Source organism: Opisthocomus hoazin, chromosome 2, assembly GCF_030867145.1.
Source record: "Opisthocomus hoazin isolate bOpiHoa1 chromosome 2, bOpiHoa1.hap1, whole genome shotgun sequence".
NCBI classification, from domain to species: domain Eukaryota; kingdom Metazoa; phylum Chordata; class Aves; order Opisthocomiformes; family Opisthocomidae; genus Opisthocomus; species Opisthocomus hoazin.
In genome coordinates, this window is record NC_134415.1 from 13,755,270 (window position 1) to 13,780,982 (window position 25,713).

Consider the following 25,713-nt stretch of genomic DNA (forward strand, 5'->3'; position numbering starts at 1 on the left):
CAGGTTCTTGTGCTTTGGGGAGCTGAGCTTCTTGGACTCACATGGCTACTGGGCTGATGCAGGTTCTCCCTCGACCAGTTATTTTTTAAATGAATGATGGATCATATAAATTGCTGAAATAATGACCCTCCCCTCTCTTAAGTAAACCCTTTCCAGGGCTCACGTCCAGTTAAGAGATGGCCCTCTTTTCCTGTACCACAAAAAAATGAACAACCAAACCAAAAAAAGAAAGGCGGGGGGGGGGGGGGAGAGAGAAAGAAAAAGCAAGCTTTATGTTTTAGTCACGTTTTGAGAGCCATTGAATCATATTACACCAGCCTGTGTCTCATTTATTTGAGCTGAGTCAACATAAGAGAACTGCATGCTCAGGAAGTGAGAAGTTGGTGACAGAGTTGACATGCCAGAGATTTCATGTGCTATATGGTTAAACTATGGTTTCAACTAGCTCTAGCAGATTTTTTAAAAATTAGGCTTTTCCCAGGTATAACAACCCTCTGATCCCACATTTCATAATGAAGCCTATTTTAAGTTAACTTTCAAATTCTTGAAGAAGCAGAGTAGCAGCACACAGTGCAAATGTGTACTGCATTTCTCAGAGGCCCTGCAAAGTACGAAGTGCTGCCAGAGTTCACCTGTAAAAACAGAATTAGCCACACACTCATGTTTAGTATTTTGTATATAGCCATTTTGTTACCTTTTTTTCACCAATTAGAAGGGTGCAGTAGGTGCCTGATGTTGCTCAGAGTATTCAAACTTCAGAAGATGTAATTTAGTAGTTTAGCATGTCTCATGGGCCGTAGTAGAGGAAAATATGATAGCAGAGAGTTCAAATAGCTTTGATGTAGTTACATAGATATACAGTAATATCTGAAAATAAACACATCTGTCCACTTTTTAGAATTTTCATTGTGTTCTATTTCAGAAGTTGCATGCAAAATATTTCTCACAAACATTAAAGTGATGGGAAAACATAAAATGCTTTTGTTTAATCTTGAGCAAAAAAAAACAGACTGACTTTTATTTTCAGGCTGTCCTGTAGTAGTAAAATCTTACAAATTTGCGTTGCTGTAAATACATATTTCTACTGCAACTTCAAAATATGAATGTAAACATTGTCTTAGGTTCAGACATGTTTGCTTTAGGAAAATGGTAAACTACAGGCCAAATCTGACATGTCTACAACTCCATAGCTTATTTCCTTTTCAAATCTTTTTGCCCAGCATAGAACTTTCTAATGGAAGAAGTTTGGAGCAGTAAAATAGTGACTTGTTTTTTCTCAGTTCATCCTCTACCAGCTTGATTTTATTTATTTTTATTTTCTTCAAATGCTCTCATCTTTTTCTCACCAGTGGAAACCATAACTCTGTAGGTAGCTTTTGAATACTGTTCTTCTGGCTTCTCCTACTGATTTCACTCCAGATTTTGCTAGAGTGTAATACTAAATTTATTGAATAATTCCAGTGAAGACTGTCAAAGCACAGGGTTGTTAAACTGGTAAGGATCTTCTTCTGATACAGGCTGTGGCTTGTCCTTACTTTTTGGTGCTTAAACTGTCTTCTTGCTTCTGACTCTCATTTTACTTTTGATAGATAGCACTTTGCCTTTAAAGTTATATTTCTAAAGTGATCACTTTCCTAGTATGGTTACTTCTGATGTAATCTATATTAAAAACAGCAGGTTGGGTTTTTTTCATTATTTTGGTCAAATTGTGAATGGTTCTCACATGAATAAATGGTGAGTGCTGGGGCGTTGCTCCCACACACCACCTATTCTTCTGTTCATATCTTCTGTGTTGCAGTCAAAGCACGATACCCCACGTGCCTCCCTCTTAGCGTCACTCCGCACCACCCCTCTCCATCAAAAAGTACCCAGCAAACAACAGGGAGAAAACTGAACTCGGGTAGTTCCTCTGTTTCCTGGTGGCCTGCTGTCTGTGGACAAGAGCCCTTGCAGCTCTCCTTGTAGGGGAAGGAGGAGAGGGAGCAGAGAGGGTTAAAAAACCCTTCTGTGTGTCAGGAGTTCTAGCAACTCATTTCAGGATGAGGCAGTTTAGTTCAGCTCAAAGTCAGTCGAGAGGCGTTCCCTCCTGGGATCTGAATACGTGACATGAAACAGTAATAACAATCGGGAAAAATTCCGTGGTGTTTTATTCAGAGGTAAGACATGGAAAGATACAATTCTTTCCAGGCTGAAACTAATTCTTATTTAATGTTGTCTTATTTGGCTACATGGAACGTTGGGCCAGGAACAGCTGAATCAATAATCAGTCTAGCAAGAGCTGTCATTAACACTTTAGCACCCTCCAATGCAATTAAATAGCAAATGTAAAGGTGGGCAAACAGCATTTAAAATGGAGTATGATCTGTTGCCATTTTGTCTGTCACAGGTTTAGATATTCCAGTACAAACACTTGCAGGATTTTGCTGAGATTGTCAATAGTGGTTTTGTCAAGGTTTTCTTCTGTGTCCTCCATGGTATGCCACACTGCAGGAAAAGGGGATGGAATCAGATGTAGGACTGGAACCCCTGTAAGGAGGAAAGTGAGATTTGGAGAAGAAATACTGGAGAAATTCTGTTAAGCCAGTTAATACAGAGTCAGGTAACTACTGCATAAGCTTACTTCACAGAAGAGTGTGTGTCACTGCAGCTGCCTTTTACTGTCTCTTTTCTGAAGCCTGTGGCTGCAGCCCATCCATTTCATTGTTTCCTAAAATTGGCACCTTCCTTCCCTTTGAGTACTTTTCCCGCTTTTTTTTTTTAATGAAGGCACCTGTAGCTAGTAGTTTTACTGTGATACTTGCTTTTTGTACTTTTGAGATCCTTTCCATTGTAGTTGTTGATACTGTGTTTAGGAGCTACAGAAGAACAGAGAAACCACTGCAGCTCCCCAGACTGAAAACTGATTACCGTGTTCTTGTGACAGTGTTAAGATCAAGCACTTTTTGAAGCATTTTTTTTAGTTCTCTCCATAAATGGTAAAATAGGCTGTCTGTATTTTTACTCTATCAAATAGAACCACTGTTATCCTCAGACAAAAGAACTTCCACTTGAAAGGATCTGTATCACTGCATGTCTACATACATCAGGCCACCTATACATAGTGCAACTTTTAGGTGAAACAGGAGTTAAATCAGTTTTCTGCATCCTGATCACTTTTTTTGGGGAGCATTGTTTCTTTCCATCCAGTTTTTCCTATTCTACTGCTTTTCCTCTCATTCTTCAGCTGCATACCACTAAGGAATGTGTTTTCTTTGCTACGTGTTAATCGCGTTATTAGAAAAGGTTTTGAGGTGTAGTCATTGTTTTCCCCCATCAGCTTCTCCCATGTGGGATTTTTGATATCCCTGAACATGCATACGATGGCTGTGTTCGTTTCACTGGACCTGGGCCATGTCTTGGTGTGGAAAATGAAAGATTTGTGGAGGTGAAGAGCCACTGAGCAAGAGACCATGATCGTAGCTCAGTGGAGAGAGCACTCACTTAGAAGCAGAGAGGTGTAGTGGCTCTTGTGCCTGCTTCCAGAGCTGTGTGCGTGTTTCACATTACTCGGTAGTTAACAGAGCACAAGCAATGGTAAAATTAGGGGCTGGACATGAAGATAGCTCCCTCCTTGCCTAGGTGGAGGCCCTCTTCATTGAACTGGCGTTACATTCCTTTTTAGTTCACCCTTCTCTAGCACTATGACTCTTGTAGTCCTGGCCGTACGGTGGAACACCTCAATCAGAGGATTCTACTGTATCTCCTACCCTTATTTGGCCCACCTTAGTTTTGTGGATGCTCTGCTGAGTGTCTGAACTGAGAAGGACATCAAATCCGCATCTTGAGCTTGGACTTAATCGCTGACCTGTAGCTTGACAAGGTGGTAGCAGTAGTACAACTGCTTTCCCTTTCTCTGATTGCATCCCAAAGGAAAAGAATGAACACAATGTCAGAGGCTATGGCATGGGTGTCTGCCAGGAGAGATGCTTAGGTAGCAAATCCCAGTTTCAGGGGTGTGCCTAATTCCAGGAGAGATTTCAGGCATATTGTGTCCTTTGCTATTTCTGCTGGCTACTCTGTGCACCTTGCCCACCCCTCAGGCTGACAGCTGTGAAATCTCCATTCTCTTCAGGGGATGGGGATGTCTAATTTGAGTATGTGAGGTTTTGCAGGAGTCAGAGCCTTCAAATTTAATACAGGTAATAGTGAGCATTATTCTAACTTTGACAACAGTTCTTCAGAGGTTTTTATAGTCTTTAAGATATGACTCTTGAGTGTTTCACTGCTACTCGAAGTAGTAACTAGCTGGCTAGTGTGGTATGTAGTGATATCCCACTGGATCAGAGTTGCTTGTCTTTGCAGGATGCTACTGCTGACAGAAATTTCCATTATCCCTGTGCCATCGGAGCTGTGCTTGTGCAAAAGGATGATGGAGCTGTTTTATCGCTGCTTTTGTTTGGAGACACTTTTCAAAGCTGTGACTTGGCCTGCGTAAAGCTGGATTTGGAAGCCTCCAGCTGGGGCAAATAAGGTGGAAAAGCAGGAACATATGCACTTGCTAATTCACTAAATGGTGCATTTGTTACTGAACTTATACTTTAAAACAGAAGAGCTTCTGGTACCTCTTAATAAAAATGGAATGTGGTCATCTTCAACCAGGCCTCGATGTGAAGTACTCTGGAAATACTGCCTTTCAACAAGGTGATTCTTCAGCAGATTCATGTTGTGGAGCTCTTGCTCTGTAATTCACAATGAAAGTCATTATTACAGCTTTTGGACAACATGAGGCATGTTAGCACACTTGAATTATTTTTCCTCTCACACGGAAGCTTTTTCCATCAAAGAAGAAAAAGGAGTTGGTGACTGTCTTTTGCATTTGCTTAGTACTCTGAATACCTCAAGATTGGTGCTATTACTGCCATTTTACAGAAGTGAGAATTAAAACACTGAAGTGAAGCAGTTCCCAAGAGTCGCAGAGTGACAGTCAGTAATAGAATCTGTTTCATGGCTTCCACATGTCTGGGAATCTTCCTCAGTTATTTTATTAATTAAATATTAAAATTGTCATATAGGTTTAAGATGCACCAAATTTAACATTTACATTATTAAATATTATAACTGTAAAACAGAAAAGTAATCTAAAAATCCAATTTACAGGACAATACATTCAGGAACTACACACTGAATTTTCAGATTAATCGAAAACCCATACCCCTCTCCTTACCAATTGCTTGAAGCCTCTGAAACCATCGAACAGTGTTTGGGAAATAACTGGGAAAGACTGGGTTTGGTGCACCAATTAAATCCAGTAGTACAAGCAGGTCCTACGGAAGAAAGAATCTAACCTAGAGTTCTTTACTACAACACCAGCAGCAGCAGCAATGAAATATCTTGGTTCCTGTATAGGTCATGACTAGGTCTTTGATAGCTCTGGCCAAAGATCTGGCTTTTCTACCACGGTGCCCAAGTAGAGCTCATTAGCAGAACCCAGTGCCAATCTGCTGCACTGTGCTGTCTTTCTGAGGAGGAAAAATGAAGGCCGTTTCTCTGTTCCTCAAGCTGAAGCAGACTGTATCGCTTTGCACTCTGTGCGCTGTAGCCCTTTAAAAGAAAAACTACGGTGGGTGGGGAGAAAGAAGAGGAAATTGCTTCTTCCCTGGAGAACAACAAAGTGTGTCAAGGGAAAGACATTTTGTGAGTCAGAAGATACAGTGACAGAAGAACAGTGTCTCATCAGTGAGTGGGGAAACCAGAAGGCAGTAGGGAGAGAGCAGACAACCAGAATGTTGGTAGGAATCAAGGGGAAACATTGCTGTTGCTTAGCGCTGAGCTAAGGGAGATATGTTCATAGACCGATACTGTCTCTGTGCTCTTTCCTAATCACTTTCTCTCCTGAAGAAGGTGAGTATCCCTGTTTAATTTCTGTATTTTGATTTTTCTAGGACTTCTCCTCATACTTGCATGGAGAAGGTCTAAGCAGATTCACCTGAAAAGCTCTTGCCAACTCGTTTTATTAATCACATCTCATAAACTTTCCACAAGCCTGCTTCTTTAACTTTGGTGGGTTTCATGGTTTCTTGTGAATTTGGCCAATTATTTACTAATTAAATATATTAAAAAAAAAGCAATTTACTATTACTCATTACGGAGGTGAAAGCCACTTACTATGCCCTGCAGCTGATTTGTGGTTGTTGAACCAGGTGGATGTGGAGTAGATACCATTTTTTGAGCTAAGTGTTGAGATCCATAGAGGGAATCAGAAGGGGACCACCGGACAAAGGCTTCTTCACCATCAAAAAAGATGAGCTGAAGTGAAAGGTCTGGTCTTGATGTTGAGCTGGTCTGTTGGAGGAAGTTAAAAGTAACATAACTGATTCTGGCCAGAACATTAAATAAAGGACAAACACTGTAGTCACATAAGTAACATCAGCAGGCATATATTTTCAAGGTACTCTATACAAACCTTCCTGTTGCATACGTGGGTTACCCCATCCTTGGACCTCACACCTTGTAAAAACCAATGAGAAGTTCCTCCCCTAGGATCTGAAGTAAAATCAAGCCACCTGCTTTGTCTGGGGAACTGCCCACTGTAAACTGGAGCAGCAATTTTCCTAGGAGGATCCTCGTTTGTGATTGTTTTTCCTTGCAACTCACATACTCTTGCCTTCAGTGCCAGGGTGGGTTTTCCATCCCACCTCCTCATGTCCTCTCTCTGGTCAAGCAGGTAAAACTACAGGGTGCCTCAGGGTATGTACCATCCCTCTTGAGCAGGGGGACGCTTTCTCCTAATAGCTGAGACTGGTCTGTATGGGTGGGGAGTAGGACCTATCCAATTTTTCCAACAGTTTTTCAAACAAGTTTTCGGATTTTTCAGACAGCCTTTCCACAGCTGAGACATGGGCGCATAGGCAAGAGGGATTGTCTTTGTACTGCTGGAGTTGGCCAGCCACTTCATTCACTGTTGGTGCCTCTTCTTCTTTCCAGCCCGTTGCTGCCAATGAGTTGGCATACGATGATGGTGTGCTCTGTACAAACTTCTGCCCCACAGTTCGTACGCACTGGACTTCATCTGGGTCTGTGGGTGACTGCGGGTTGTCCAGGTCATAATAAATCTGCTCACGCACAGCTAATTCTCTCAGGTACTGGATACCTCTCTCCATGGTGGTCCACTTGCCTGGGTGGCATATAATATCTTCCTTGAAGGGATACCTGTTCTTCATGGCTGACAGAAGTCACCTCCAAAGGCTGGGGACTTGTGTTCCTCTTCCAATCACCTTGTCAATGCCCCCTTCCCTAGACAGGGATCCCAGCTGCTGGCTTCCCTGCCCTCTAATTCCAAGCTACTGGCCCCGTTCTCCTAGCAGCCAGGTGGCAATGTTCTCACCTTGATGACAGCTGAAATCTTTCTGTATATCTTGCAGCTCACCCAGAGACAAGGATCGGGTTGTTACTTCTGGTTTTTCCTCCTGTGCTCCTGTTGACCCTGGTTCATCTTCACCCTTATGTTCTGATTTTAATGTTTTTTTAATTTCTTCTTCTGTACACAGGCAACTGATACTGGCATGGGTTGGTTCTCTGGCTCAGATGCAATGCCAGTTGCCACGGTTTGAGTAGCTGCAGTGACTCCTGTCACAGAAGTTTGAGTAGCTGCAGCAACTCTCGTGAGGGTCAGAGTAACCGCAATACCTGTCGTCGCCAGGGTTTGAGTAGCTGCAGTAACTGCTGTCACAGAGGTTTGCATAGGTACAGTGACTGTCACAGTATTCTGAAACAGTTTTTTAACCCCAAGAGAGATGTGACACCCATGCAGGAGACCTAGCAACAGGAACATACTGTTTTGAACACCCCAAGGTTATGTTATTCAAACTTCTCAAAAGCTGTTGCAGTTAGCCTGGTGGAAAAGGGGAAGATGAAGGAAGATGTATTCCCCATAGCCTGGCTCTTCAAAGAGAAAAAGTGAGTGTAACTGTTAATAATTCCTGCTAGATGGCTACCAAAGTGCAGAGACAGAGGTGCCACTATCGTCGCGCCCTGCATGCTGCCTGCTGCCACTGAACACAGATAAAGAATCGGTCCCACAACCGATGACTTCATCGAACAGTAAATCTGTGCTACACACCACAGCAAAGCAATAACCTTAATCCAGTGACCAGAGGTGACAGACTGCGCGTGAGCACCAATAAACAGCACATGCGGCAAGTCGGTTGTTACACGATACAACTCTGACACCAGTTCTGAGACCCACGTTGTGGCCAGCAACAACCGAACCAACATAATGGTATCACTGGTTCGTTTTAACATGCTCTGGTCAGACCTGCCATTGTCTCAACCCTTTGAGCCCCACGTTGGGTGCCAAAAAGGACTGTTGTAGTTTAACACAGCAGCTGGCAACTACGCACGACCCAGCTGCTCGCTCACCCCTCCCCTCCCCCCCAGTGGGGTGGAGAGGAGAAACGGACAAAAGGGGAACTCATGGGTTGAGATGAAGACACTTTCGTAAGGCAACAAAGGAAATATGAATACTACTACTAATACTGATAACAATACTGATCATAACGAATATGCAAACCAAGCTATATACAATACAATTTTCTCACCACCAAATGACCAATTCAGTCAGTCCCTGAGCAGTGATCATGGAACCCAGAAATCATGAATTTTGCTACATTCCCAAAAAAGTTCAAACTCCTGGACAAAACAGGACTTGAACTCACAGAAAAGAGTGAGTCGTGCCCCCCGGCCAACCCACATTCATAAAGTGAGCACGATGTCCATGGTATGGAGTATTTCCACGGGCCAGCTTGGGCTCGCTGCCTGGCTGTGCTCCCTCCCAGCTCCTGCACACCCGCTCGTTAGCTGAACATGAGAAACTGGAAGAAGTCCTTGATTTCCTATCAAAAACTGAAAACATCAGTGTTACCAACATTCTACTAAATCCAAAACACAGCAGCTACAGAGAGGAAAATTAACTCTATCCCAGCTGAAACCAGGACAGGCTGTTAAGCACACGTTACGGTGTAATAGTGGTAGTGATCAGTCATTATTATTTAACTAGCACAGTGACATAGTCTCCAATCTGGTATAATTTTGGTTCTGGTTAAAAGTTTAATTTCTGACCTCAGCAGACAGGAGCTCAGTATGTTGAGACAGGTCTGCAAAACCAGGTAGCAGAAACGTCATCTGAAATAATGAGGAGATTTGTCAGCAGCAACACCTGACATGGGTGCTAATATTATTGCTTGATAGTGCCACAAAGGACCAATATCTCTGCTACAGTTGTGCATCAGTGGGGGCGAATTATGTATTTGCAAAGTTGCTGGTTCTCTGAGGGACAAAGAGCAGTCAGTCATGAGAGGAATGACCATTTCTTTTCCTTCAGGGAAAACCCAAAAACCAAAGCACAGAAGGAGTGGAGTAGATACGTCCTTCCCTTTCAACAACCAAAAATATCACAGCAGTAAAAATTGAGAAATATATAATTAATGTATTTAAGATCATGAAGGAGATATCTGAGTGAAATTTCTTCCCCATGTAGAAGGAGCCTTTTTTCTCTCTCTGTTTACTAACTGAAGCCTTGTTTGCACTGGCAGTATTTCCTAATAATCTACAACATGGCTAAACACAGTTTGGTTCCGCTATATGGACGGTTTTGGGAACTGTAGTCTTGGCAGTTGCTATAAATATTTTAACTCCTCTGTGAATTAATGCTACTTCAAGGGAAATTGCATGCTGTGGTTAAAAAGGTGGAGTCACTGGCAACAGTCATGTCCTGTAGGGGTTACAATTCCCGACTAGCTGGAGATGATCCAATACAAACAGTAGTGGAAAACCTCTATAAAATGTCGCTCGCGCAGGCAAGATGATATTGATTATGCTCACATTGATATATGGATTTCTCTAATGGCAATGCTTTGCTGTCCTTTGTCCTTTGCATAGGACAGAGCTCTTTTGACAGCAGTCACTTTGCATTACATTCTGCAGGAAACTGTATTAATGCCATTTGAATTTTAGAAAGTAGTATTTGTAAGAATTATTACCGTTTAACACATTCCCACGTCTGAATAATGTAGAGAGCTATCTTTACCCTTTAATTTTAAACTTACTCGATATAACTGGAGAAACATCAAGATAAAAATCACAGCTTCAAGTCAAAGTATAAATAGATTTGGCTGAAAACATAACAAAGTCTGTTATGCCACTATGAGCAGAGCAAAAAGGTCATAGCTAATGCATTAAGCAGATGGATCCCAAAGTATATTTTGTTAACAGACTGTACAAATGGTAGCCTGTAGAAAGTAATCAGATTGCCTTTTTGTCAAATGCTGTCATCTTACATGAGAAAACAATTTAATCAAAAAATGATGTATTACTTGTGAAAAATTCCAGTCTTTAAGTTGGTGTGCAGGTTGTTCCATAAATAACCATCAGGCAAACTTATTCTAAATTAAGCTTATAAATGAAAGCATATGTATTACAGGAGTGCTTTGTTTTGTAATTAAGAACATTGTCATATGCTTAATCTTCTAATGCTTAAATATCCTGACATCAGAAAGCACCAAATCAGTTTCTGGAAACAATTGCCAACAAGTAATCTTAATACCTGAGCTGAGTGTATTCCCAACACTTTGTGAAGCGTTTGAGAGACCTTCTGTGAAAGCTCTGTTAGTGAGTGAAAAGTATTATTCTGTAAATAGCAAATACTGAACCAGTAGATGGCACTCATGAATCTGTAATCCTACAAATTTTTAGAGTTTGTAGGATCGATTTTTGTGCCTAGCAATGGCAGAACTTTGAAGCAGACTTTCATAGGACAGGTAACACAGACGGATAATATTGTACTATTACTTGACTGTTTTCCTGTACTCAGCCATAACTCATTTAATAAATAAACTATTCAAATTCATAAAAGAAAACAGTAAGAAAAGCTTGAAACTGTTATGGGATGGAGGGACATGAGTATAACTCTCCTGGACAGCAATTAGTTCATCCGTCTCTCAAAACAGAATACAAGTGAGAGATTTTAAAAATGCAAGATTCAGAAAGTAACAAAAGTTTGTCAATGACCCTCAATGTTACTGGATACACTAGGAGCTTCTGAGTAGGGTTCTGTGCCTTTTAGAAAGAAAGTAAGATTCTATCTTACCGAGTCTGTGAAATGTGTATTATTCACTTATAAATTATTTTTACATAGTATGTATTTATTAGATACTTTTCAGATAGCCACCCTTTGCACAAGAAATTTTAATGTGCTAATGTACTCTGAAGTAGTAGATACAGATCTCTGTTCTGTTCTTGAAGTCAGCGGGAGTTTTACTCCAAGCACAGCAATCAGACAATCAGGCACACAGGCTACGGGAGAGAACATGGCAGTGTCCAAAGGCCTACTGCTGTTGCAATACCAAATAAAAGCAAAACGAGCAAACTACCTTGATTAACTGAAGCTTGTCATCCAGGGCACGTGCCAGCTCCAATATCATAGCGCAAGGCACGGCTGAATCCGTTGCTCCTACAAACACTCTCTCCTGCCATTGTTGCCCAAAGAATTTTGAGTCATAGTGGCAAGCAAGTACTAGATGGCGTTTTGCAGAGGGGTTGAGAGTGCTGATAATATTTGAAAATGTTTGATATCCATATGGTGTATATCTCTGAAATGTATCCTCTTCAATTTCCCAACCAGCCTGTAATCTTTGAAGACGGTGCTTGATATGCTGCAATTAAAAAAAAAAATCAGATTAATATTGCTTGCTTCAGAAAGATGTTGCAGGCAAATTGACATTAGCTAATTTAATAATGGCACTTAAGCTTCTTTCTATAAGTTTGTGGTATTTTTAAAAGATAAATTATATAGCAAAAGATGTAATGTCACTATATAAAATAAGCAACATCATTGCTACCTTACCCTTCGGTTGGCTCACTTGCTTTTCATTTCTCCCTTTTGTCTGAAGGTGCTTCGAATGATTGCCCATTAATAAGACACGTTAAGATCTTGATCTCTGCAGTTTCCAGGCCCGTGTTTTTTCAGGTGTAACCAGGACAGATTTAATGTTTACCTCTTCAAATCTAAATTCATTTCTGCCCTTAAATTAAGTATCAGAAGTGGCTGCAGAGAACTTGATGTGGCTATTTTGACCATTACCACACATAGATGCCACAGCAATATAAAAAAAATGCTGAGTTTTTTTGTTGGGTTGTTTGGTGTGGTGTTGGGTTTGGTGGGTTTTTTTAGTTTTTTTAGCTTCTATGAGAAATCTGCCTTTCAAGTGACATAAGTTGTTTACAAGGCTATGAGACAGTCTGATTCCTGTGAATTAGAGAAAAACATTTCAGAACAATGTTTTAAAAATGAAATTCTGAAAGTGTAGCTCATGTAAAGATAAAAATTAAGACAGTGAGTCTATAAAAGAGATAATTCATTTTAGGTATCTTCCTACGTAAAGAAAGTATCTCTAACAATCCCAGTTATGCTTAGTACAGAGTTCTGGCTAACCCTTACTAGAGAGCAATCTCTATTGAGCAACTTATTTTTATGGGTCCCTAGAGTGCTTCTTGAAGGCAGATTCCTCTCTCTCTAAATAAACTTTAGGAAAAGCCTCTAAGGGGAAAAAATAAAATAGACTTTGAAGACCTGTCCTGCTCTTAGTGAAGTCAGTGGGAATATTGCCATAAATTTTAGTGCTAGAACAAACTTCCATTTTGTTTGTGGTCACCCTCTGAAAGCTTTTACAGCGTTGTATGGCCTATCTGCTATCTGCAAGCAGAGCAAAGACGTCTGTTATGGATTAAGGGGAACATATAAGCCTGGATGGAGTTCCCAGCGTGCACTAGCTGTGATTGGCACTAGCCTTCTCCCTTAAAGGAGTCTGATGCTTTTTCTGTGTCTTAACAAAGAAATGTCATCCATTTCAAACTCCATTGTGCTTTGACAATGGAAGACTCTTCTTTTTTTCCTTTGGTGGGGGTCTGCTATAGTACATGCTGTTACCTTGTAACAGGATGATCCTATTTTGAACATGATTTGTGGTTTTCTAGCCTAGGCTCAGCTGGTTTTTTGTTTTTCTTGCTTTTTCCCCTTTCATTTGGCTGCCTTCCGGGGTATCACTAAAGAAACCACAAAACTAAATCTATAGAGACATGCATGCATGCACACACACACAAAGAGTAAAAAAGATGCATTTTTCCAGTTTCCCAATTGCAGAGTGGCAGATAAACTTACTGTAGTTAGGGCTATCATGGAGCTATTGAGTCACTGCACAAAGCGTAGATGAAAGCTAATGAGGTGTTATGAATGTCTTCTAGCAAACTCAGCTGTACCACAGCTTTTGTCTCCCGCTTGGCTAACGTAACGCGGAGCCGGCGTGGCATGCAGTCCGGGAGATGCTCAGGCCGTGAGCGCAGGGCAGAGATGCTGACAGGGCAGCAACCCAGTCGCGTGGAAACTCACATACAATGTGTTGGAGCTTTTACTGGCTTGGGGCCAGGTGCAGTCCGGGTATGTTAGCCCAGCATTAACACACTGCTGCGCTGGGGCCAGCGGAGCTAGCGTGGCACTCGGGCCAGTGCTGCACTTGATCACGTTGGCCATTTCATCTGCCTACCTGTTTGGGCCCCTCGGATCCATTTCTGTGTTGATACACCCATCTGAAGCAACACTACAGGGGAGTGTAACAGCACAGGACGTCTCCAGAAAAAGGGCGAGGGGGTGTCATTTATTTCATCCCCGTGGATGGTCCCGGGGGGGTTTGAACAAGGGACCAAAAACCCAGTCATGTGAGGGCAAGGACAACGGTTGTGTTGTACTTTGGGTACCAAACCTGCGGCAAGATTTTAAATCTAAAATATTAAATTTAAAAACAGATTTTTTTTTTCATCATGCTATGCAGCTGTGGGAAATAATGTCAGCTGAACTGCAAGCTCTGTCATGTGGGCTCTGTGCAGTCTAGACTTGAACAATGATGGAGTTCATCCCACCGAATGAAAGGAAAGTGTCTGACCGTTTAGTGGTCACTAACAGCACTAGCAGAATATAAATAATAGATGTTCTTAGAGGTTTTCAGGAAATGTTATCTTACCTGTCGTACGAAATAATTTCCTGGTGATCCCGAGTATCTTTCTATCAGCATAGGGCGCAAATCGTTCTCCCACATTTCAGAAACATCTGTGTTTGCTACAACTTTTTGGATAGCATCAGAATGTAAAATTCTTGGTTGGTGAGAATACTGTAGAAGAGAAAAAAAGGGAAGATTGCAGTTAACTATTGCTAGACCTTTTTCACATAGTTTTCTTCAGAATTACAGCAAATGCGATATATTATGCTACTTTGATTTACTGAGAACAAAAAGCAATTTTAAAAAAGCTTCTCTCAGAAATGATTGACATTTTTAAGTTCTGTGGCTTTTGTATCTTTGATTTCCATGCAAAATATACTAGTATTAAAAACATGGGAGAAATTTTTACCTACCAGCTAACTGTAAAAACTCAACCCATGATTGGGTTCTCTCTTTTCTAGTATCTTAATTCTACATACATACAGTCGTGTCTGCAACCATGCCACCTTCAAATCAGGTTTCCATTGAGACAAACACTAGAAGCTTTGGGTTTAGTAGGAATAATATTTAGCTTTATGCTGTGTCTACATTATGAGGTGCAGTATTGCAAAGAAATGTGTAAGCTAGCTCAGTCCCAGAAAGAGCGAAGCTGTGTCGTTGTGGCCTCTGCCCACAGTGGTGGTATTGGTGTGACTACACAGCGTGCTGCAGCTCCTCTGGGGCTAGCTGGTGCGCACGTCAGCTTTTTAACACATGGGTTAACCTCAGAACTGGCAGCTCGTCTCCTGCGACAACAGCCAGCAGTGCTAGCTACCTCCCAAGTGGCTTCTCTTCTGTTGCCTAAGCACGGACCTTTAGAGCTATTTCAAGTGACCCAGAATACTTGAGACGTCCTCGTGGGGCTGGCAAACGCATGCCTTCGACGTGCAAGAGCCTTGTGCTGTTCTGGAGTGGTAGCTGAATGCCAGGTGGGATCCCCGAGGACGTCTCAAATGCCCCTTTGGGCACCTGATTTGAACCTACCCAATCGCTAGCAATTGTCTCCTCAGGAGCTTCCTGAGCCGCTCCTGTTTTTATAGATTTCTATTTTAGGCACTATCATGGGATGCTCCTATCATAGTCATTCCTTTTTTCTTCCCTCCATTTCTCTCTTTCTCCCACTGAAAAATTCTCATCTGTTTGTTTGTTCTTTGATCAGAACTGCCTTACATGATTGATCAGACTTGCTGTCCTTCAGTGTACCCTGTCTACCTCATCCTTTTTGAGATGAGGAAGGGAGGGAAACAGGAACATGAATGCACCATAGCTTATAGTGTAGGATAACGGTATTTTCTGTTTTATTCTTTTCCTTTCTTCAAACTGACTCACTTTTGGGCTGCTGCTGCATCAAACTGACATTTACATAGATGTATTTACTCCAACTCCATCACTTTCTGTGTTAACCAAAAATAATCATTCCCCCTCTTTTCCCACTCGCTCGTGTGCATCATTTCACGTTTGTCTGAAATGGCTGCTGAAATTCATTACTTGGCCAGAAAGTATACTGACCTTGAGATCTTCTGCAGTCCAGTATAATGACCTGTTATCTTAATTACCCTGACTGATGAATATTGTTAAAAATGTGTTTTGCCTGACTATTGGTCTTCATTTCTACTTCATTTGTGTGTGTGCTGAGCAAAACAGGCACAAGCAGAAATGTTTTCTAGACTTCACTGTAAACATTAATTCTACCCCTCTCTCTCTTTTCCTAGCTGTTTATCTATGCGTGGACCTTCCCTCTAATTCCACTTCAGTTTACTAGTGAAATTAAGTAGAGAGGAGACACAAAGACACTGAATCCTATGATGCCAGTTTCAATATAGTGTTTAAAGCTGAATTTTAAGACTGTTAAGACACCAAATTTTAGGATGCGCACTTAACATTTTTAATACTAGCAGTTTAGACATGGGTTAAAGAAAAATTGCATTTCATCCGATATACAGAAGAACTTTTACAAGTCTGGAAATGGTCTTGTAGACGATGCATAAACTGCCTTTTGAAAGACTAGAAGTTTAATACAGTGGAATTTACACCAGTGTAGGACAGGCACAAACAAGAGAAAATGTTGTCAGGGAGCTGCTCTGTTTAGGAGGAACAGGCTGTAAGAGCAGAGAAAAGCTAAAGCTACATGCTTCGGAAGAGTGTAGGAGAGCAATTAATTAAAGAAGTTTTCCTGGTTTTGGTTGGGAGGGCGGTGGTTAATAGAGAGCATCTGTCACTCAGTTGATTGCTGCCCTGCTCTAAACGGTGGCAGAAGTTCAAAAAATATGCCTTCAGCTGAACAAGTGAAGGGCTCAATTAGAACGTGGATTCGTCTTGCCTCTAACCGTAAAGCATGCCTGGTAATTGGGGCGAATCACTTTGCAAAGAAACATTATTATTGAAGTACAGATGTATGAAAAGACTGCAGAAGAGAGGAATAAATTCCCATTCCTAGTAAATGGAGATATCTTCAAATTTGGGAAGTGAAAGGAATTACAAAAATGGTCATGAAATAAAAGAGAAGCAGAATGAGACCTGTAGGTGACTCATTTCTTACAATGTTGGTCAATCTCTGTTTCCTCCATGGCCATGGCAGGGAGGCAGAGCAATGTATTTATGACAGAGGGAAGGAGAGGGAGGTCTGTACGCTGTAAGACTTTCAACTTCTGGCTCACACATCCCTTCAGGGAGAGGGAACAAAAGTTGTCAAGGGATAAGAATTTGATGAGAAAGAGGAAGTGGTTCTTGGTTAGTGTCTGCAGGGGCAGGGGAGTTCAGATGCTATGGTTCTGCGGTTAGATGACACCAGCGACATCACCAGCAAGTAGATTGACTAGCTGGAGTGGAATGAAGTAAGGAGTGTATTAGTGTGGCTCCATGGGGCTGAAAAAAGGAGCACTGGGGCTACACACTTGCACGTTGACTCGTATGACTAAAGATTTAGCCTCACGTATTCTTATATAGGCATTATATATGCACATATACATGTATTATGCATACTACAGATGTATTATGTTACAGATATTTAGTCTATACATGAGCTGTATATATAATAAGATACAATTAATAGAACAGAATGACAGAGTTTATTTTTAAAAAAAAACACCAAACAACCCAACACTTACTTGAATGGGGAGTTAATAAAATCAAGGAGAAAGGGAAGTGAGAGAAAAGGTATGAGGGAAGCTTCACTTTGCCACTTCGTCCTGGACTCTGATCTACTGGTGAAGAGAATGGTGCCCTGGATTAGTGGAGTTCAGTCAGTTCTGGCTGAACTTTGAGTTCAGCTCTTCTACAAACACCAGATGATGGGCCCTAGAAGTGTATTTTCCGTTTGGAAATTCCTGACCCCTTTAATTGAACGTAATTTGCAGTTGTACGCTCTCCCATGTTCCACGTGGTTTAGTTCTTCATGAAGAAACTATGTTAGCATTTCACCATCGACCACGCAGAGTTGTTACACGGAGAAATCGGGGGGCTTACTGCTTATTACTCTTTCATTAAATGTTACCTCAAGACTGCTTTATCCACTAGTTCACACAACACTGAATTAAAAACAGCATCGTATGGCTCTGCAACATATTAGAATATTATCTCCTCTCAAAACAATTTAGCAGTAGCTATCAACACCATCCGCAGTTGTCTTTCCTACCGAACCGTGCCTCGCTGCTGGAAGAGCCATTTGATCCCTCAAGCCAAGACACTGCCCTCCCAGCACCGTAATCACGCTGAGAACTGGGGTGTAATGGAACGTTCTATGGGTATCACCTCGGATGTGGATCCCTCTTGTCCTGCTCAGGTTTCCCCTGAAGCTCGGAGGCTCCCCCCGCCAGCCAGCCGCCCGGCTAACTGCGCTCCCCGCAGCCGGGGCGAGAGGGGACCCGCGTTACCCGCCCGCACCTGCGCTCCCCGCAGCACCGCAGCCCCGGCTCACGCCGGCGCCCGCGGCGGGGCGACTTGAGGCGGCCGGGGGGAGCGCTCCCCGCCTCCCGGGACGCCACCACCCCGCCCCGCAGCCCGCCGAACGCACCCACCTTCTCCAGGGTCCACCCCGCGCCGGCTTCCCTCCCGCGCACCAGGTGCAAGCAGGCGACGGCGGCGAGGCACAGGGCCCCGGGCAGGCGGGGAGCGGCCGCCGCCCCCTCGCCCCCCGCCATCCCTTCCCTCCGCCTTTCCGAGGCCCGGGGGGGGATGGGGGAGAGCCGGGGTCGGCGGAGGAGGGATGGAGGGATGGAGGCCTCTGCCGAAGCGGGCGCTGGCTGCGGCAGCCGCGGCTCCGCCAGCCCCTGGCTGCTCCTCTCCCCTCCGAAAGGAGCCTCGGCCCTGGCACCACGTCAGCAGCGCCCGCGGTCCGCCCGCGGCCGAGCCCGGGCCCGCCGCCCCCTCCCCCCGCGCCTCTCCTCCCCCGGGGCCGCTGCGTTGCAGGAGGAGCGCGGCGGGGCTCGTCACCGTCACCGTGAGGAAAAAACCCGCGGTTCGCCCCCGAGAGCCCGGTGCGTGTTCCCAGGGCTGCGCCGCGGCACGGATCGAGCCCCCGCGGCCGGGCGCTGGGGCCGGGCGCTGAGCGGGCCCGCACCGGCGCTGCTGGCTGGCGGGGCAGCCCGGGACCGGGGTCCCAAGGGGTCTGGAAAGGCGAGGACCCGCAGGTTCGTGGAGCGGTTTGATTTATTGCCTCATAAGCTCTCATCATCATCTTTTTTTTTGCCTGAACGGACAATACTTGCTAAAATGACAATCCTGTCTTCAGGCATTTTAATTTCTGTCATTATACTATTAAGTACCAATGAAGCAAAATTTGTGATGAGGTGATATTTTGCAGCACACCGATTAAAATGGTTAAACCAAAGATACAAGGCCAACAAGGCCGAGTGCTGGGTCCAGCACTTGGGTCACAACCACCCCATGCAACGCCACAGGCTTAGGGAGGAGTGGCTGGAAAGCTGCCCAGCAGAAAAGGACCTGGGGGTGCTGGTCAACAGCTGGCTGAACATGAGCCAGCAGTGTGCCGAGGTGGCCAAGAAGGCCAAGGGCATCCTGGTTTGGATCAGGAACAGTGTGGCCAGCAGGAGCAGGGAGGTGATCGTGCCCCTGTACTTGGCACTGGTGAGGCCACACCTGGAGTACTGTGTGCAGTTTTGGGCCCCTCACTACAAGGACACTGAGGTGCTGGAGCACAGCCAGAGAAGGGCAATGAGGCTGGTGAGGGGTCTGGAGAACAAGTCTTATGAGGAGCAGCTGAGGGAGCTGGGGCTGTTTAGTCTGGAGAAAAGGAGGCTGAGGGGAGACCTTGTTGCTCTCTACAGCTACCTGAAAAGAGGTTGTGGTGAGATGGGTGTTGGTCTCTTCTCCCAAGTAACTAGCAATAGGATGAGAAGCAATGGCCTCAAGTTGCATCAGGGGAGCTTTAGATGGGATATTAGGAAAAATTTCTTTCCTGGAAGAGTGGTCAGGCATTGGAACAGGCTGCCCAGGGAAGTGGTGGAGTCCCCATCCCTGGAGGTGTTCAAAAAACGTGTAGATGTGGCACTTTGTGACATGGTTTAGCAGACATGGTGGTGTTGTGTTGACGGTTGGACTTGATGATCTTAGAGGTCTTTTCCAACCTTAATGATTCTATGATTCTATAAGCTTCTGAGCACACAAGCCCTTCTTCAGGTCATCTGACATCACCATCCTTGCTCTGTGGTGTTGTAGAAAACATCTGACTATTCTGCATCACAGGCATTCCATTTAAAGTCTCCAATTTTTACATCATTCTTAAAGTTCAGGCTTAATGCTAAAACAAATTGAAAGAAAAAAACCACACATAAAAAGAAGAAAGAAAGAAGAGAGGGAGGGAGGGAGCAGGAGTAATCCTCTTGCTGGTCTTCAGCCTCGTACAGGAAAGCCGTGTGCTGGAAACTACAGCTTTGCAAGTATTCAAAGTGCCTGCGAGGGTAATATTAGAGAAATGGAGAAATTTGTTGATTTGCAGATTCTTGACCCCAATTCCACAGATTTCCTAGAAAAGCTGGATTTCTGATGGTGACAGTTTTACTGCAGATTCAGCATTCTTCTAGCTGATACCAAGAATGTGGCTGTATCCAATTTTTTCATATATGGAGAAATGAAGAATTAATTAAATCAATGCCATTTTTTTCCCTCACAAAAGTCCACACGTGGTTTTGTTAGGAAATTGTTCCAAATGCAAAGCCAAGTCACTGGTGAATAGGGAGAAATGGGCAATCATTTGTTTCCCAAGAACAATCAGCATGGTGTACAGATTCTTAGGCAAAAGCCCTGCATGTCAGCAGAGATCAAGTCACGGGAAATTAGTCTAAATCCACCTACCAAGATGGCAGCGATCCCAACAGGACTACACAAAGGAACAAAAATCTGTTGCCCCTCCATCAGATTTCCTGCAGTTGACTATATAACCCAGATGCTGGACAAAATTTCTGGCTGATGTGCCAGGGTTCTCATGCAATCTAGCAGAAAAAAAACCCAAACAAACAAACCAATAGCTACAGGAGAAATTTGCCACGAATATAAGCTTGATTCAGGACTAGCTGACACAGTTTTCCCCTGAGGGATTGTGGTCCCACCGAGGGCTACAATTCTTTGAGAAATTATGAATTCGGCAAGCGTAAAGTCAGCTTAAGACAGTGTTGATCTCACTTATGTGGGAAACACAGATAAAAATGTGAGTGCTGGACCAGATGCGTAGAGAGATTGAACAGGACTTTTTAAAGGTGTTACTTTCAAGATTGGAGCGGAGCACTCCCCTCGCCCCACATAACCACCCCGGAAAGGTCTACGTCTCATGACATAGAGAAGACTGGGGAACGGGGGGAAAAGCATCTATTGAAACGTAACAGAAGTCAGAGCGCTTCACAGCTGAAAAGAGAATTATGTAACTATTTTCAAAAGTAATACACAAAGTTAAAAAAATATTAATCAAAGATGATGGACATTTTGTTTTTCCAAGGATTTATAAAGGAAAAACATGTTGTTTAGTCCTACTCCGCACTGCCAAATTGAAAAGATGTCAACAAATTGCTCAGTGGCCAGCTGTTCTATTTTATACATTTTAAATAGCTGGCTTACAACTCGAAAAATCACACAGATGTAGCCAGATATCACCTACAGAGAAGAAAAAAAACCCCAGGTAGATTATTTGAAGACAAGCCTATGCTGTCTGTGACAATGTGATCCGTGCATCGTTCCTTTCGGGTGACCCGGCTGCTGTGACAGTGCCACCTACTGAAGTCCCGAAGGAAAGACGCCCGGCGCAGCTCTGCCAGAAGCTTCTCCTGGCGCTGGCACGGCAGCGGGTCGGCACAAACCGCCGCTCGGAACCTGGGGCTGCGGGCTCTGCCGTTGCCTTGGTCATCAGCGCCGGAGAAACGCGCTGTCGGGTGGTGCGGGCTTGATGCGCGCCTGGTTTCTCAAGGCGGGGGACTCCTGCACCTTCCACCGCTTCTTCAAACACGGTTTTGACGCTCGGCTCCTTCCCCTGGCAGGCCCGTGGTAGGGAGAGGCGAGCAAGTGGTTTGTTGTCTTGTGAATCCGCCTAATCTAAGGCAATCGTGTGCCTGAGCTACGTGTGATTTGCCAGCGGCGGGAAGCCAGCAGTCAGGGTACAGAGCCGGCGATTGCCAGTGCCTGGCAGCCTGGGCTGCTGCGTCTTCAGAAATCCACAGACAGCTCTCACGGGGCAGGGGGAAAGGGTGGTGGGGCCGATGTTCACAGAAGCACACGGGCTGCCCGGCGTCTGCGTGCGCTCTGTGGGCTTGAGCTGCTGTTCATTGCAGCCCGCTCCTCCTCCGCTGATCACTGCGGGGTTTGCAGCGGAGCCTTTGTGAGGCTCTTCAAGCACCTCGCTTGGTGATTCGGGTTTGAGAGATTCTGTTTCCGTGGGATGACATATTCACAGACAAAGTTTACTAAATGAAATGCACAGGTGAACTCTAAACACTTATTTAGAGAAGTAACATGTTTATTTCAGAGTCGGTGCAATAGGATTACATGATGTGAACGAGGCCGAGGCTACCCACCCGCCAGGCGCAAGGATTTGTGAGATCATTCTTTAAACTAGTGGGGGGTAAGTGAATTCCTAAAAGTCAATTCAGTATAATTAATAATCTAAATATGTATTTTGTTTTCAGTGGATTTATGCCAAGAGAAGTTTTGATTCCATGTTTTTTAAGCCTCTACTAAACTTTTCACTGCTTTGTTGGAGGTGGATTTTAGGACAAAGTTCAGCTGAGGGCTCAAACCGAGACGATGAGGTAATTCAGAGACATATCCACATTTCAGGATTTTATCCAAACCAAACCTGAACTCCTAACTCTTTTTCAGTTCTCTTACATGAGGGGAAGACAGGAGATCATGAACTGCAAAAAAAAAAAAAAGGGGGGGAGAAGAAAAGCACTTTGACATTTTGTCCACAGAGATATTAGTTCCTCTTTTTGCAAGCATTCCTTGCAGATCTTGCAAATCCTCAGCGGGGGCATTTGCTATGCCAGATCAGTGTCAAGAGCAGTGAAAACTAACCATGGCAGCACATGCTTATAGAATTTCTCAAACGCACCAGTCAAGTCTCCCAGGACGTTGCCTGCTTTGTAACCCAGTTAGATGATATGAAAATATTCCAAACATCAGATTGGTGAATAGAAGTGAATATATTATGTTTCCATTTTCAGATACAGAATATCCAAATTCTAGCAGGATTAATTTCAAACTGGAAAATCTTGACCTGTTTTTAGAGTTATAAAACAGTTGTTCCAAAGGCAATTTGTCTACATAGACCTAGTGGCCCATATAGAATGAAAACCATCTTTCTTATGAAAGCAAATAAATATGGTGAAAAGTTACCCCTATTTCCTCGTGTCTTCTAGCTATAAGAGAGAGCAGTTTGTAAAGCAGCTGGCTTCAGCAGGGAAACCTCTGGGCTTGTTTTCACAAGCCAACCAGCTGAGGGAATGACACGGGCTCAGAAATGGGATGAAGAACTTTGATGAAATCCCCAGGAAATCACTAATTACGGTAGTCACAAAAACAACAAACCAGAAGGCCTGCCCGGTCAGCTGGTGCAGAGAGGGCCAGTGCTGTCATGACGCTGCGCTGTGCGGTCACACACAGCCAGTTGTGCGCACGCACAGAGGTGTCTGCTGCTCTGCAGGGAGATGCTGAAACGCAGAGCTGCTTTCCGACACGTTTTGCTCAGAGGTCTTTACAAACAGAACAGTTTTTGGATGCTTCAGGAGTATTTGTTTTGTGGAAGGGACCGCCGCACAAATATTAGAGCTGTTCATTTTGTTTTGGCCAATGCTGTTCTCTGTTCTGTAATAAATTGATTTTATCTAATCCATCTTCTAATTTATGAAAAAGCAGCTATTATGGCTTAGGGCAGCAAATTAAATGGCACCGACCCTACTGGATGGTATAAAGCTGAGCTTCTTTACAAAGAAGTGTAATCGCTGCCCAGTGACTGTGGTAATATCTAATATCCATCTGGTATCGTCCATAAGCAGCTATTTTTAGGGCTGTTACTCAGAATGTGAGGAGCTCGCTGCACTTCAGATACCCCAGAGTGTGTCTCCTTGCTATGCTAAACATCAAAAATCATGTTTATGGAGGCAAGCTCCATGTTTACAGTGGTGGCGTGTGGGAGTCCTGCTTTAGGGGAAAAAGGAAATGAGGATTGCTCAGTTATCTGGTGCGGAGCTTTGGCAAGAACATCCTCTATTCATGGAATAGCCTTTGTCAAAAAGTCCCCGGGTGTTTTTTTAGCATTCAAAGCCAGTTAAAAGCAGAATCAACCACTAACTGCTACAGTTTTAGTTTAAAGTAGTTCCAGATTTTGACAAGAAGCTGTGGGCTAATTATTTATCAAATAAACTGGCTCCAGTCAGAACGCGGACCTGGTTCCACTCTGTATCAGCTGCACTCTGTAAAGGTTTGATGCAAAATAGGGTGAAGTAAGCGGAAGGACTCTGCTAAGCTTCAGTGGGTTTTGGGCCAGGCCTCGGGAGTACGAGACAAAGGAAACGAGAAACATACGTTACAGACAGCACTGTGAATGGCAGAGCACCGACCTGCTGCTCCTTCTGCGCCTCACGGGGCTGAGGGCTAGAAGCCCTTGAATTTCTGTTGGCAGTTTGCCTTTTCCAAGTGTTTTTGGCCTGGTGTGTAATGTAAACTTCGGTAACTTCTTACGGTAGTGGGCGTTATTTGAAGACTCGTACACAGAAATTGAAGCCCAGTTCAAGAGGAAAGATTACGGGCTGTCTTCTAACAGGGAGCTTTTGGGCTGGAGGGAGGTAGCGAACGCAGTTTTGCCCCGTGACCAGTTTTATTGAGCACTTTCTCTGACTGCCTGTTTGCTCAGCACCTTGCCCGCAGAGATTTGCCGGTGGTGCAAGAGCGGCATCACCGACGCAGAGCAGGAAGCCGGGGCACTGGAACGGGGGGCTGAAGCGCAGCAGCAGAGAGGGACAGCCATGTCCGAAGGGGCCCGGACATCTCCCGCGCGGCGCTGCAAGCCGAGGGCCACCGAGGAGCGCGGGGACCGGCAGGCACGCCGCTCGCAGCAGGCCCTTCGAGGGGCTGCCAGGTCAGAGCGGCGGCCGAGGAGGCCAGCGCGGTCCGGTGACACACTCGGCCAGGCACTTCCTGCGCGGAGACAGCGGGCCCGGGCCCCGGGGTGATCCCCGCGGGGCCAAGGTGAACGAAAAGCGGCGCAGATGGAGCGGAGGGCCGCGGCGGCCCCGGGAGCGGGAAGGCCCCGGGGCGCAGCCGGAGGTGCAGCGGGAAGGGCGGAGGAGCTGCCGAAACCCGAGGCAGGCGCACGACAGCGAGCTGGCCGGAGGCCCAAGGCTTGGCGCGGCTGGAGGCAGCGGGGGCCGGCGAGGCGAGGGCGGCGGCAGGGCGGCGGCTGCGAGCGGGAGCCGCGGAAGGCGCCGCCCCGCCCCGCCCCGCCGCGCCGCGCCCCGCTGGTCCCGTTAGCGGCTCGGGGCAGCCACCGCCACAGGCAACACAACTAACGGAAACTCTTTCGGGCGGGACTGCGCAGGCGCCGCCGCGCTCGCTGAGCCCCCCCGCTCGCGCGGGGCACGCCGGGATCTGTAGTTCGCTCGGGCGCGGAGCCCCGGGCCGGCGCCGGGCGGCCGGACTACAGCTCCCGGCAGTCCCCGCGCCGCAGCCCGTCCCGGGCGGCTGCGGTGTGTGCGGGGAGCCGCGGGGCTGCGCGGCGGCGGCGATGCGCGCGCGGCAGCTGCGGCCCGGGGGCAGCCGGCGTCTGGCGGGGCCGCAGGTGAGGGCGGCGGGGCGCGGGGCGACGCTGGAGCCGACGTGCGGGGGGGAGGGCGGGGGGCCGCGCCGGGGAAGGGCGGGGGCGGACTCGGAAAGTTCCTGCCGCGGCGGGAGAGGCGTCGCCGCCGCCGCCGCCCCCGGCAGGGGCCTTGCCCGTGGGGGGTGGGGGGCCCCGCTGCCCCCCGGGAGGGGGGGAAAGCGCTGTCGCGGCGGTGGCTCCGCCCTGGCGCGGGGGCGCCCCGGCGTGGGGGTGAGGGGCCGGGGCCACATCACCTCCGGGGAGCCGTGCCGGCGGGGGCGGGCCGCCCGGCAGGGGTTTAAACCTGGGAGGGACCTGGCACCTGCGGGCGGCTCCGGGGTCTGGCGGGGGCCG

The 25,713-nt window shown here is 45.6% G+C and overlaps 2 protein-coding genes across 4 annotated transcripts in view; one reads left to right on the forward strand and one right to left on the reverse strand.

Annotated features, from left to right (window-relative positions):
- Positions 1 to 265: 265 nt before the first annotated feature.
- On the reverse strand, positions 266 to 18,436 carry QPCT (glutaminyl-peptide cyclotransferase). Of its 3 annotated transcripts, XM_075412674.1 has the most exons (8): positions 18,080 to 18,165; positions 17,171 to 17,263; positions 14,049 to 14,195; positions 11,406 to 11,687; positions 6,145 to 6,321; positions 5,204 to 5,303; positions 4,602 to 4,718; positions 266 to 2,526 (listed from the first exon to the last, which is right to left on the reverse strand). In XM_075412674.1, the coding sequence occupies exons 3-8, from the start codon at positions 14,121 to 14,123 to the stop codon at positions 2,381 to 2,383; spliced, it is 897 nt and encodes a 298-aa protein (XP_075268789.1). In that variant the 5' UTR covers positions 14,124 to 14,195; positions 17,171 to 17,263; positions 18,080 to 18,165; the 3' UTR covers positions 266 to 2,380. The 3 variants fall into 3 exon arrangements, with proteins under 3 accessions (XP_075268789.1, XP_075268788.1, XP_075268790.1); XM_075412673.1 differs by lacking the exon at positions 17,171 to 17,263 and having other exon boundaries at positions 18,080 to 18,436; XM_075412675.1 differs by lacking the exons at positions 17,171 to 17,263; positions 18,080 to 18,165 and adding an exon at positions 14,438 to 14,631.
- Positions 18,437 to 25,275: 6,839 nt separating this feature from the next.
- The window catches only part of PRKD3 (protein kinase D3), a 42,895-nt gene continuing 42,457 nt past the window's right edge, over positions 25,276 to 25,713 (forward strand). The window contains exon 1 of the mRNA XM_075412677.1: positions 25,276 to 25,341. The gene's annotated coding sequence lies outside the window, so the exon portion shown is untranslated. The remainder of the gene's footprint in view (positions 25,342 to 25,713) is intronic.